This window comes from Dermochelys coriacea, chromosome 3 (assembly GCF_009764565.3).
Source record: "Dermochelys coriacea isolate rDerCor1 chromosome 3, rDerCor1.pri.v4, whole genome shotgun sequence".
Classification (NCBI taxonomy): domain Eukaryota; kingdom Metazoa; phylum Chordata; order Testudines; family Dermochelyidae; genus Dermochelys; species Dermochelys coriacea.
In genome coordinates, this window is record NC_050070.1 from 186,862,596 (window position 1) to 186,876,175 (window position 13,580).

The window sequence follows — 13,580 nt, forward strand, 5'->3', positions numbered from 1 at the left end:
CAAGTCCCCAGGATGGCCCTCTCCTCATCAGTATGGGTGCATGTCTCCCGCTGCTCAGTTTCCACACAGGTTCGGCATAGCAGGAACATTAGCTTGCCACCCACTCTGACAGGTAACAATGGGAAAAAGAGGCCTAGCGGGGGGTATCCTTTAACTTTTGCAATTTCAAAATAATTTGCAAGGGGTCCAAATTTGTCTCAAACTACATTGGGGTGTCCGATAGGGTATTCTTTGTTTTGTTTACGAAAGGGTGCAGGCTGGTAAAATCATAATAGTGGATTTCTTCTCCAGGGTTAGGTTTGTAATACAGGCAGATAGCGTTTGTCCTCCCCCCAAAAAGAGCATCCCTAGGCATGAAAGGCTGGGGCAACTGGGCTCAGTTTAAAAAATCTGCAATCTCCACATCTGTTTCTTTTATCACCTCCCACTTGTGCTCCCAGAGAGTCCTCACTACAAAACCAAGTCTTTTCAGATAGTCGATCTTGAGCTGTGTCTTGTAATAAAGAAACCCAAGAGTTGTCCCAGTCATAGGATTTTGTGCTTTTTCACAATAACAGGTGACATAGCCCCGGAAAAAACACCCGTTAAACTCAAAGACCGTGAATACCTCGTCAACATTGGCATAACCATCTAAAAAGTAGGGGCCCACCTGTAGTTCCCCACCCTGTAAAGCATGCCGTATTTGTATATTTTCTTTGTGAGAGGTATACAACAGCTACTGAATAGATGGGGTCGAATATCTCTTTTTCTGCCTGTGATGGTTGTCTGGAGGGAGAAGAGCTATCGTGTTAGGCTCCAAAAACATAAACCTGTACATAGCCATGCAGACAGATGCCAGAATTATGTACCAGAATGGATCTATACACAGTTCTATCTCCGTGAATTTACCAGGTTGTCTCTACTATACCTCCTTTGTCCATCAGTTTCATAATCTCTTTTCTGTATAGGATACAAGCTTGTCTCAAAATTTTGACATCCTGCTGACAGTAATACGCAAGATCTTTCTGCAAGTCAAATGTCTCAGGGCTGTGGTCTTGACACCAGTCAAGAAACTCTGCGTTTTCCCTGGGCATCATGCTTTTTACACCATAGTGCTCCACATCGGGCATAGGCCCCACATAATTTTGATTTTCTAAAGTGTTAAAAAAATGTGGAAAATACCCTTTGCGTCCTTCAAACCCCATCGCCTGCGGGAGCTTTTTAAGCTTCATGAGCAAGAAGTTTAAAGAGTCTATAAAACGAATGCCCAGGGCTTTAACTTCCACACACATTAGTTTACTACACTGAGTGATCAGTTCTATGCACATCTTATCCTTCAGTAACTGTCTAACGATGAAGTACACATCATAACCTTTGGAATTGTGCGCTAGGAACGTGTAATCCCTGAAGTCTTTGCCAATAAAGGTCTTAACAAACATAGAAAGACACTCATCACCCTTAAATTCCCAGGATTTTTCTGGCTTTAGGGACATAGCAAAAATGTAATTGAGAGTTTGCAACCCAATCTCCTGCATACATTCGAAATCATAAAAAATATACTTTTCTGAGGATTTGGGCTTTCTAAGGCTGTCCATAAAACAGAGGTGACTGTCTACATCTCCAAAGATCAAACCCTGACACTGCTTACACCGCCTCCCTTTACACTTGTGCCGCTTGTCCACGTAAGACTGACACTTATCACGCAAAGTTTTAGACAGGCATTCACTTGGTTTTTTGATGCACAGTCAATATGTCTGTCTAAACACTCTTTGGACCGACAATACAGTCTACAGCTAGGACACCTCAACTGCACGCCCATGCTGTCTGAGCATGTTACACTCAAGCAGAGGCAGCAACGATACTTGCAAGAGTGGTTGTGACTGTACACTGTGTGGCAAAACTCACAGTAATTTTTTGCTCTGAACAACTTTTTCACACCCACAACCCCATAGTAATGCTCATCATGCAACAGGATAAAATAACTCTTAGGGTACACTGGACCTCCCGTTTTAAAAAAAACCCAGCCGCCTTTCACCGCATATAGCACCACTTGTATGTTGACTCCTAAATGCTGTTCAAATCTTGCTATGTCACTGAGCATAAACTTTTTTTGATCTGACCACCGCAGTTTCTCATGCAACTTTCTCACCTCCACTAACAATTCCACGTCTGTAGGTTTACAGTCGGACATGACGGCCAAGAGCACATCTGCAAAACACAGATTGGTACTGGTGTAAGTCAGGTCTACTAAACATTGTCTCTTTTTATGAATAATTTGACTACTAAGAATAGAATTTAAAACTCTACAAGTGCACTCACCCCTGTTTTTTACAACTGTCACAACGAGGCGCAGTGTTCCATCGACATGCAACTCTCTATTGCTCTGTGGCAGCTTTGAGGTCTGGTTTAAGAAATCCTCAGCAGACAGCTCATCTCTAGCTCTTCTGACCGAAAACAAAAGGTTATTTAAATTACGGCTCTCTAAATGTAACTGAACGTAATCATCAGGGCCTACCCTACCATTAATGTTATCAAGAACTAACTGTATTCCTCTGTGTATGGCTTCAACAACCTGTTGAGCTGAATTTATTTGCTCAAAATTGACAAAACGAAATTCCTCACAATACACCCACCCTCCAAATCTAGGTAATTCACATTGCCAACTTCTCACTCTCTCTGCATTTTCAGGGTTACTTGGGGGTTCCTCTACGGAACCATCAATGGCATCTTCTCATGCGTTCTTGGTAAAAGATGGCCTCTTATGTCCGGTGTTGGATTTATGGGGTGATGGTGCTGTGCTCTGATTGCAGAGGGGTTACACGACCCTCTTCTGGGAGGTTCACCCCATCCCAGAACCTGCCCTATTTTGGTCAAATCTGCTCTCGGGCGGTCCTATGCAGCCGAAACCCCTCCTACTTGGTAGAGGGATATGGGAGAAGTTCTTAGAGGGTTCACATGAATCACTTCGGGATGGGTCACCATCGGGATGCCACGGAACTCCCCCCAATTGGTCAAATCTCCTCTTGGGGTGGTCCTATGGGGGTAAAACCCCTCCTGATTGGTAGAGGGCAGTGGAAGGAGTTGTTAGAGGGGTCACATGCCACACCTTGATTCCGGTCACATGGCCACCTTGCCCCCAGAAGTAATACCCCCATGGGGTGGGACTTCCAGTGACAGATGGACAGGGTTTAAGGGGTCAAGGGGTGGGGTTTAAGGGGTCAAGGGGCGGGGTTAGGTTGGTCGTGTGGCCACCTTGACCCCGGAAGTAATACTCCCACTGGACATGACTTCTGGTGACAGGTGGGCAGGGTTTATGGGGTCAAGGGGCGTGGTTTAATGGGTCAAGAGGTGGGGTTAGGGTTTGATTGATGGTAGGGCCTTAAACTACTCAGGACTCTTGCATATTTACTCAATTTTTTGTTTTATAGGAAGTCTAAGGAAGAATATGAAATGGAGCAAGAAATGAAAAGGTCTAAAGAGGTAAGTGCATTTTTATATATATAATCAGTTTTGGTGATGATTAAGTAATAAAGTCCTCAATATTTTCTTCGATATTTTTGTCCTTGATAACAATTTTCAGTCCATGGCAAAGTTTCCTTGTTGCCATTATAAATTAAACTATCTTTCCTTTTGAACTTTCTATTTCTCTCACTTTTATTTGAGTGCATTCTCATGACATTATTAACACCAGTGATATGCATGATGGTCTTAACATCATGGGGGAAGCAGACCATTGACATCTCCGTTCAGTGTTAAAGAAGAAGTGCAAATGAAGCATGCATTTCCATCAAATGGCCAACTGAGAGACGTAGTGTTTGGAGAAAACGAACAAATAACTCCATCCTGTTTGCCCATCACAGGAAGAGGAGTGGGGGACAGATGATGCCATTTTTTGTTCTCAATTGTAGTTATCCAGTTTGAAAAACGGTTTTGATGTCTGTTATGTAATATTTATGTTATAATAGTGCCCAGAGATTCTAATCAGAATCAAGGCTCCATTGCGCAAGATGCTGTACAAACACAGACAAAAACATGGTCACTGTTCTGAGTGTTTTCAATCTAACTGTGTGGCAAAATGTTTATAACTATGATTCTTTAATACTTTATTTCAGTACAGGTAAGCATTAGCAGTTGTATCATACTCATCTTACTATGCAGTAGGTGTGTGCATGACAGCGTTGCTGTACTTTGTTTGGCACAAAAAACAGTTATCTACCTTTGGTAACTGTTGTTCTTCAAGATACGTTACTCATGTCCATTCCCATTCTAGGTGTGTGTGTGCCCACGTGCACAGTTGTCAGAGTTTTTTTCCTTAGCGGTATCCATAGGACCAGCTGTGGGGTCCTCTGGAGTGTCACACTTATGCCCTGGTATATGAGGTGCCACTGGCCCTATGCCCTCTCAGTTCCTACTTGCTGGCAACTCTGACAGAGGGGTAGGAGGATTGGTAATGGAATGGACATGAGCAACACATTTCAAAGAACAACAATTATGAAAGGTAGGTTTCAGAGTAGCAGCCGTGTTAGTCTGTATTCGCAAAAAGAAAAGGAGTACCGGTGGCACCTTAGAGACTAACAAATTTATTAGAGCATAAGCTTTCGTGAGCTACAGCTCACTTCATCGGATGCATTTGGTGGAAAAAACAGAGGAGAGATTTATATACACACACACACAGAGAACATGAAACAATGGGTTTATCATACACACTGTAAGGAGAGTGATCACTTAAGATAAGCCATCACCAGCAGCAGGGGGTGGAAAGGAGGAAAACCTTTCATGGTGACAAGCAAGGTAGGCTAATTCCAGCAGTTAACAAGAATATCAGAGGAACAGTGGGGGGTGGGGTGGGAGGGAGAAATACCATGGGGAAATAGTTTTACTTTGTGTAATGACTCATCCATTCCCAGTCTCTATTCAAGCCTAAGTTAATTGTATCCAGTTTGCAAATTAATTCCAATTCAGCAGTCTCTCGTTGGAGTCTGTTTTTGAAGCTTTTTTGTTGAAGTATAGCCACTCTAAGATCTGTGATCGAGTGACCAGAGAGATTGAAGTGTTCTCCAACTGGTTTTTGAATGTTATAATTCTTTACGTCTGATTTATGTCCATTCATTCTTTTACATAGAGACTGTCCAGTTTGGCCAATGTACATGGCAGAGGGGCATTGCTGGCACATGATGGCATATATCACATTGGTAGATGCGCAGGTGAATGAGCCTCTGATAGTGTGGCTGATGTGATTAGGCCCTATGATGGTATCCCCTGAATAGATATGTGGACAGAGTTGGCAACGGGCTTTGTTGCAAGGATAGGTTCCTGGGTTAGTGGTTCTGTTGTGTGGTGTGTGGTTGCTGGTGAGTATTTGCTTCAGATTGGGGGGCTGTCTGTAAGCAAGGACTGGTCTGTCTCCCAAGATCTGTGAGAGTGATGGGTCGTCCTTCAGGATAGGTTGTAGATCCTTGATGATGCGTTGGAGAGGTTTTAGTTGGGGGCTGAAGGTGATGGCTAGTGGCGTTCTGTTGTTTTCTTTGTTGGGCCTGTCCTGTAGTAGGTGACTTCTGGGTACTCTTCTGGCTCTGTCAATCTGTTTCTTCACTTCAGCAGGTGGGTATTGTAGTTGTAGGAATGCATGATAGAGATCTTGTAGGTGTTTGTCTCTGTCTGAGGGGTTGAAGCAAATGCGGTTATATCGTAGCGCTTGGCTGTAGACAATGGATCGAGTGGTATGATCTGGATGAAAGCTAGAGGCATGTAGGTAGGAATAGCGGTCAGTAGGTTTCCGATATAGGGTGGTGTTTATGTGACCATCGCTTATTAGCACCGTAGTGTCCAGGAAGTGGATCTCTTGTGTGGACTGGTCCAGGCTGAGGTTGATGGTGGGATGGAAATTGTTGAAATCATGGTGGAATTCCTCAAGAGCTTCTTTTCCATGGGTCCAGATGATGAAGATGTCATCAATGTAGCGCAAGTAGAGTAGGGGCATTAGGGGACGAGAGCTGAGGAAGCGTTGTTCTAAGTCAGCCATAAAAATGTTGGCATACTGTGGGGCCATGCGGGTACCCATCGCAGTGCCGCTGATTTGAAGGTATACATTGTCACCAAATGTGAAATAGTTATGGGTCAGGACAAAGTCACAAAGTTCAGCCACCAGGTTAGCCGTGACAGTATCGGGGATACTGTTCCTGACGGCTCGTAGTCCATCTTTGTGTGGAATGTTGGTGTAGAGGGCTTCTACATCCATAGTGGCTAGGATGGTGTTTTTAGGAAGATCACCAATGGACTGTAGTTTCCTCAGGAAATCGGTGGTGTCTCGAAGATAGCTGGGAGTGCTGGTAACGAAGGGCCTGAGGAGGGAGTCTACATAGCCAGACAATCCTGCTGTCAGGGTGCCAATGCCTGAGATGATGGGGCGTCCAGGATTTCCAGGTTTATGGATCTTGGGTAGCAGATAGAATACCCCAGGTCGGGGCTCCAGGGGTGTGTCTGTGCGGATTTGTTCTTGTGCTTTTTCAGGGAGTTTCTTGAGCAAATGCTGTAGTTTCTTTTGGTAACTCTCAGTGGGATCAGAGGGTAATGGCTTGTAGAAAGTGGTGTTGGAGAGCTGCCTAGTAGCCTCTTGTTCATACTCCGACCTATTCATGATGACGACAGCACCTCCTTTGTCAGCCTTTTTGATTATGATGTCAGAGTTGTTTCTGAGGCTGTGGATGGCACTGTGTTCTGCATGGCTGAGGTTATGGGGTAAGCGATGCTGCTTTTCCACAATTTCAGCTCGTGCACGTCGGCGGAAGCAGTCTATGTAGAAATCCAGGCTGCTGTTTCGACCTTGAGGAGGAGTCCACCCAGAATCCTTCTTTTTGTAGTATTGGCAGGAAGGTCTCTGTGGGTTAATATGTTGGTCAGAGGTGTGTTGGAAATATTCCTTGAGTCTGAGATGTCGAAAATAGGATTCTAGGTCACCACAGAACTGTATCATGTTCGTGGGGGTGGAGGGGCAAAAGGAGAGGCCCCGAGATAGGACAGATTCTTAGGAGAGATTCTTCTGCTGGGCTAAGAGTATAGTTGGATAGATTAACAATATTGCTGGGTGGGTTACGGGAACCATTGTTGTGGCCCCTTGTGGCATATAGTAGTTTAGATAGCTTAGTGTCCTTTTTCTTTTGTAGAGAAGCAAAGTGTGTTTTGTAAATGGCTTGTCTAGTTTTTGTAAAGTCCAGCCACGAGGAAGTTTGTGTGGAAGGTTGGTTCTTTATGAGAGTATCCAGTTTTGAGAGCTCATTCTTAATCTTTCCCTGTTTGCTGTAGAGGATGTTGATCAGGTGGTTCCGCAGTTTCTTTGAGAGTGTGTGGCACAAGCTGTCAGCATAGTCTGTGTGGTATGTAGATTGTAATGGATTTTTTACCTTCAGTCCTTTCGGTATGATGTCCATCTGTTTGCATTTGGAGAGGAAGATGATGTCTGTCTGTATCTGTGCGAGTTTTTTCATGAAGTTGACATATTTCCACTCGATCCATTGTCTACAGCCAAGCGCTACGATATAACCGCATTTGCTCCAACCCCTCAGACAGAGACAAACACCTACAAGATCTCTATCATGCATTCCTACAACTACAATACCCACCTGCTGAAGTGAAGAAACAGATTGACAGAGCCAGAAGAGTACCCAGAAGTCACCTACTACAGGACAGGCCCAACAAAGAAAACAACAGAACGCCACTAGCCATCACCTTCAGCCCCCAACTAAAACCTCTCCAACGCATCATCAAGGATCTACAACCTATCCTGAAGGACGAGCCATCACTCTCACAGATCTTGGGAGACAGACCAGTCCTTGCTTACAGACAGCCCCCCAATCTGAAGCAAATACTCACCAGCAACCACACACCACACAACAGAACCACTAACCCAGGAACCTATCCTTGCAACAAAGCCCGTTGCCAACTCTGTCCACATATCTATTCAGGGGATACCATCATAGGGCCTAATCACATCAGCCACACTATCAGAGGCTCGTTCACCTGCGCATCTACCAATGTGATATATGCCATCATGTGCCAGCAATGCCCCTCTGCCATGTACATTGGCCAAACTGGACAGTCTCTACGTAAAAGAATGAATGGACATAAATCAGACGTAAAGAATTATAACATTCAAAAACCAGTTGGAGAACACTTCAATCTCTCTGGTCACTCGATCACAGATCTTAGAGTGGCTATACTTCAACAAAAAAGCTTCAAAAACAGACTCCAACGAGAGACTGCTGAATTGGAATTAATTTGCAAACTGGATACAATTAACTTAGGCTTGAATAGAGACTGGGAATGGATGAGTCATTACACAAAGTAAAACTATTTCCCCATGGTATTTCTCCCTCCCACCCCACCCCCCACTGTTCCTCTGATATTCTTGTTAACTGCTGGAATTAGCCTACCTTGCTTGTCACCATGAAAGGTTTTCCTCCTTTCCACCCCCTGCTGCTGGTGATGGCTTATCTTAAGTGATCACTCTCCTTACAGTGTGTATGATAAACCCATTGTTTCATGTTCTCTGTGTGTGTGTATATAAATCTCTCCTCTGTTTTTTCCACCAAATGCATCCGATGAAGTGAGCTGTAGCTCACGAAAGCTTATGCTCTAATAAATTTGTTAGTCTCTAAGGTGCCACCGGTACTCCTTTTCTTTTTATGAAAGGTAGGTAACTCTTCTTGGAGTGCTTGCTCATGTTGATTCCATTCTAGGTGACTCACAAGCAGTAACCCTGGAGGTGGGCTCGAGTTTATGATCATGCGATTTGCAACACTGCTTTATTGAAGTCAGCATCATCCTGGACTTGCTGGGTGATCGCATAATGGGACATGAACGTATGGATGGATGACCAGGTAGTGGCCCTGCAGGTGTCCAGAATCGGGATCTGGGCCAGGAAGGCTGCCGACGAGCTTGCGCCTTGGTTAAATGGGCTGCTACAATTGTCGGCAGTGGCACTTTCGCCTGTTCATAGCAAAAATGGATACAGGCAGTGATCCCTGATGAAATTCTCTGGGCAGACACAGGAAGACGCTTCATTCTGTCTGCTGCTATGACGAATAGCTGTGTTGACTTACGGAATGGCTTAGTCCTTTTGAGGTAAAAGGCTAGCATTCTCCTGATGCCCAGAGAGTGTAATCTCCACTCTCGTGTGACTTATGAGGTTTTTGAAAGAAAACCAGTAAGTATATATCCTGGTTGGTATGAAACTGTGAAACTACATTGGGCAGGAAAGCTGGGTGTGGCCGCAGCTGAACCTTGTCCTTGTAGAACACTCTGTAGGGCAGCTCTGAGGTAAGTGCTCTAGTCTCAGAGACTCTATTGGCTGATGTTATTGCCACCAGGAATGAGACCTTCCAAGAGAGCAGAAGAAGGGAACAAGCAGCTCAAAATGGAGCTCTGTGTGCCTTGACAGCACGAGGTTCAGGTCCCAAGGAGGGATGGAGTCATGGACCTGCAGGTAGAGCCTCTTCAGACCTTTTAGAAACCAGACTATCATGTTGTGAGCAAAGACTGCCCTGTCCTGAAATGGAGGGTGGAAGGCTGAAATGGCTGCAACTGGATCTTGATCGACGAAAGAGACAGGCCCTGGAACCTGAGATGCAGAAGGTAATCTAGGATCAACTGCAGCGAAGACCGTGGTTCAAGGCCCAACACGTAAACTGTTTCCATTTGGCCAGGTAGGTTGCCCTGGTGGAGGGCTTCCTGCTGCCCAACAGGACCAGTTGGACATGGGCTGAGCACTTCTGTTCCTCTGCATTCAGCAATGCCGCAACCAACCCGTCAGGTGCAGCACGGCTAGATTCAGGTGCAGAAGCCTGCTGTGGTTCTGGGATAGCAGGTCCAGTCATAGTGGCAGCTGCCAAAAAGGTCTAGTCTCTTGGCATCCTTATTCTTAGGCGTGGCGCTTGCCTGACTCAGCCTGTCCCTTTCATTGGCTGCAGCTACAACGAGCGACTCAGGGGGTGGGTGGGCATACAGGTACTCAAACCCCGTCGCAGGGACATAATACTTCTTTTCCGCCAGTTTGGAAGTGAGTGGAATGGATGAGGGGGTTTGTCATAGTGCTTTAGCAATCTTGAGAACCCCTCGATTGACCTACGCAGGGGGAGCAGCTGATAGCATGTCAAAGAGAGCGTCCAACTGCTCTGCCAGTTCCTCAACTTCCAGGTTTAGGATGGAAGCCACCTTTTTGAGTAGAGCCTGGTGCTCCTTGAAGTCATCGGGAGGGTTGGCATGGGAAGGGCTCACCACCACCTCATCCAGTGATGTAGACGACTAAGGTATTATGGGGGGGAGGAGCGATCTAGGCATTCACACCTAGGCATTCACACCTGCTCTCTTAACCCTGTGTTGGCGTCTGCACTGTGCTCCAAGCCCGGCGCTGGCATGAGGTGGCTTATCCGCAGCAGCCAGGGAGGAGTGGTGAGAGTACGGCACCGGTATCATTGTTATGCCCCAAGTGTTCCATTGGTCTGACACTGGCCTTCCGAATCTACAGTGAAGGGCTGAACTCTGGTTTCTGACTGAGACCAGTCATCTTCCTGGGACCAGGGTGGGGCTGTGGAAGCTTACTTTTCGGTGTGGGAGACCGGTGCCTGGTAGGTGGGGACCAATGCCTTTCCAAGGAGCAGTACCAGGGTGACAGAGACTGGTGCCGTGGTGGTGAGCGGTCCCACACCGGTGGAGACTGACGTGTTGAGGATCGTCTGGGTGATAGGGATCTGCACCGGGGCATTTGCTGGCGAGAGGCTGGCCAGTACTAGGAATACAGAGATTGGTGCCTTGACTTGGGCAATCCATGCCGCATTGAAGGATATCACAAACGTGGTGCTGGAGACCTGGGCTGTCTGGCCGGTCACCGGGGTTGTGGAGCTGGGGTCCTAGGTTGCGGAGACAGGGAACTACGCTTCTGCTCTGGGGACTGGTGGCGCTCCACCATCCTTTGGGGTGGCCCCATGGCTGGTTTGCCCTTGGGTTGCAGGACCTTAGCTACATCTAAGGCCAAGCGTGGTGTTGGTGGCACCAGTAAGCCCATCAGGTCTCTAGCTGCCTGTAAGGCCTTGGGTGTTGAAGGTGCTAGTAGGTGCGGGGTCTGCTACTGCTCCCAGGAGTTGGAGGCAGATCCCTGGGCTAACTTGTAGCTCTGGGGCAGGTGCATGGCCTGAACTGAGTCCTTTGCCCAGAGCCCTCTTCCCCTCTGTGGTCAATGCTGGGGAGCCGCATTGTTTCTTTTGCTGCTTCTTGGGCACTGGCGAGAGGGAACGGTGCTGGGAGAAACCCACTGGTGGGGCGCTCCGCACCAACACCAAGATGCTGGGCACAGAGTCAGATTGGAGGGTTCCAACGCTGGGCGATGTGCAGCCTCCATGAGGAGGGCCTTAAGACGGATATCCCACTCTTTCTGAGTCCTGGGATTAAAGTTTTTACAAATTCTGCACTTCTCGTTTATGTGTGACTCTCCCAAGCACTTCAAGCAGCTGCTGTGGGAGTCACTAACAGGCAATAGGCCTGTTGCATGATGAACACAGTTTGAAGTCTGGGGAACGGGGTATGCCCTGCCCTGGGGCAAAGTCCCTGCCAGGAGTCTAACTAAACAAACACATAACACTTAACTATCTGACAACTATATGTAACAAAGAAGACTATCAACAGTCTGTAAGAAGTGCTATCACACTTACAAAGCAAGATGAAGGCGGTAAGAAAGAATTGAGAGGGTGTGGGACCAGTGGTGCCTCATATACCAGCACATGAGTGCAGCACTCCAGAGGGCACTACAGATACCACTAAAGGTAAAAAATTCCAACAACTCTGCCCATGGGCGCGCACATACCTAGAATGGAATCAACATGAACAAGCACTTGAACTAGCAGTTTGTGCACAGGAGGGTCCCCAGAATAACATTGATCTGATTAGGGACAGTGCATACATCTTTGCAGGACAGAAACTTTGTCCCCATGACCTGAAAATTTGGTAAAGTTTCCCTGCGTTTGAAAGCACATTATTTGTGTTGACATCGTTAATCTTTTAATAGCTTTTATGAAAACTTATTTTAAACCTGGCTCGTACAGGAAAACAGCAGCTTTGGGTAGGAGAATTTCAGATATCATACTACTCCAAGCAAGATTCATGTAGTTGTGCTTCATTTTATGCTAGTTAAATGCTCTTAATCTAGCTATGAGAAGATGAAATATCAGATGACTTTTTTAGTTTTTGCTAAATTACATATCAGTGGTTTACCACTTTAATCTAATCATTCCCATAGCAAACATTGTTGAATTCAGCAATGGCCTGACCACTGGGGGAAGCTATCTAAAGAAAAAAACTAAGAGAGGTACCATTAGAAAAATACAACTAAAATAGCATATATAATATTTCAGGAATATTTAATTACAAAACACCAATTGAAACTCATAATGAATGTTGGAAAGCTGGTACTAACTGGTAACTGCTGGAAGGTTTTTATAAGATTAAATAGAATGCCGGCAACAATTCTATAAAAGGACACAGAAGAGTGGATAAATAACACAAAGTGTTTTGATCTTATTCCTTTTTTGGGGGTTGAAGGAGAGGAATCTTTCTTAGCCAGGGAATGATTTACCTCTGCTGAAGTGAGTTAAATAATTTGATAATACTCCTAAATATGACGATATTTGTCCTTTTACTTAAAATCAATTACAGTAGAACCTCAGACTTATGAACACCCGAGTTACGAACTGACTGGTCAACCACACACGTCATTTGGAACCGGATGTACACAATCAGGCAGCAGCAGAAACCCAATAAATAAATAAATAAATAAGCAAATATGGTACAGTATTGTGTTAACTGTAAACTACTAAAAAAATAAAGGGAAAGTTTAAAAAAAAGATTTGACAAGGTAAGGAAACTGTTTCTGTGCTTGTTTCTTTTAAATTAAGGTGGTTAAAAGCAGCTTTTTTCTTCCGCATATTAAAGTTTCAAAGTTGTATTAAGTCAATGTTCAGTTGTAAACTTGTGAAAGAACAACCACAACATTTTGTTCAGAGTTACAAAATATAAAAATATAATTAGGAAGGCCAAAAAAGAATTTGAAGAACAGCTAGCCAAAGACTCAAAAAGTAATAGCAAAAAAATGTTTAAGTACATCAGAAGCAGGAGGCCTGCTAAATGACCAGTGGGGCCACTGGATGATTGAGATGCTAAAGGAGTACTCAAGGACAATAAGGCCATTGTGGAGAAGCTAAATGACTTCTTTGCTTTGGTTTTCACGGCTGAGGATGTGAGGGAGATTTCCAAACCTGAGCTATTCTTTTTAGATGACAAATCTGAGGAACTGTCCCAGACTGAGGTGTCAATAGAGGAGGTTTTGGAACAAATTGATAAATTAAACAGTAATATGTCACCAGGACCAGATGGTATTCACCCAAGAGTTCTAAAGGAACTCAAATGTGAAATTGCAGAACCACTAACTCTAGTCTGTAAACTATCATTTAAATCAGCTTCTGTACCAGATGACTGGAGGATAGCTAATGTGACTCCAATTTTAAGGGCTCCAGAGGTGATCCCGGCAATTACAGGCCAGTAAGCCTGACTTCAGT

At 45.2% G+C, this 13,580-nt stretch overlaps 1 protein-coding gene across 1 annotated transcript in view; it reads left to right on the forward strand.

Moving 5' to 3' along the window:
* The window catches only part of CFAP36 (cilia and flagella associated protein 36), a 115,245-nt gene that overhangs the window by 64,661 nt on the left and 37,004 nt on the right, over window positions 1-13,580 (forward strand). Inside the window, exon 5 of the mRNA XM_043511497.1 lies at window positions 3,408-3,459. Coding sequence (XP_043367432.1) covers window positions 3,408-3,459 — 52 coding nt within the window. The remainder of the gene's footprint in view (window positions 1-3,407; window positions 3,460-13,580) is intronic.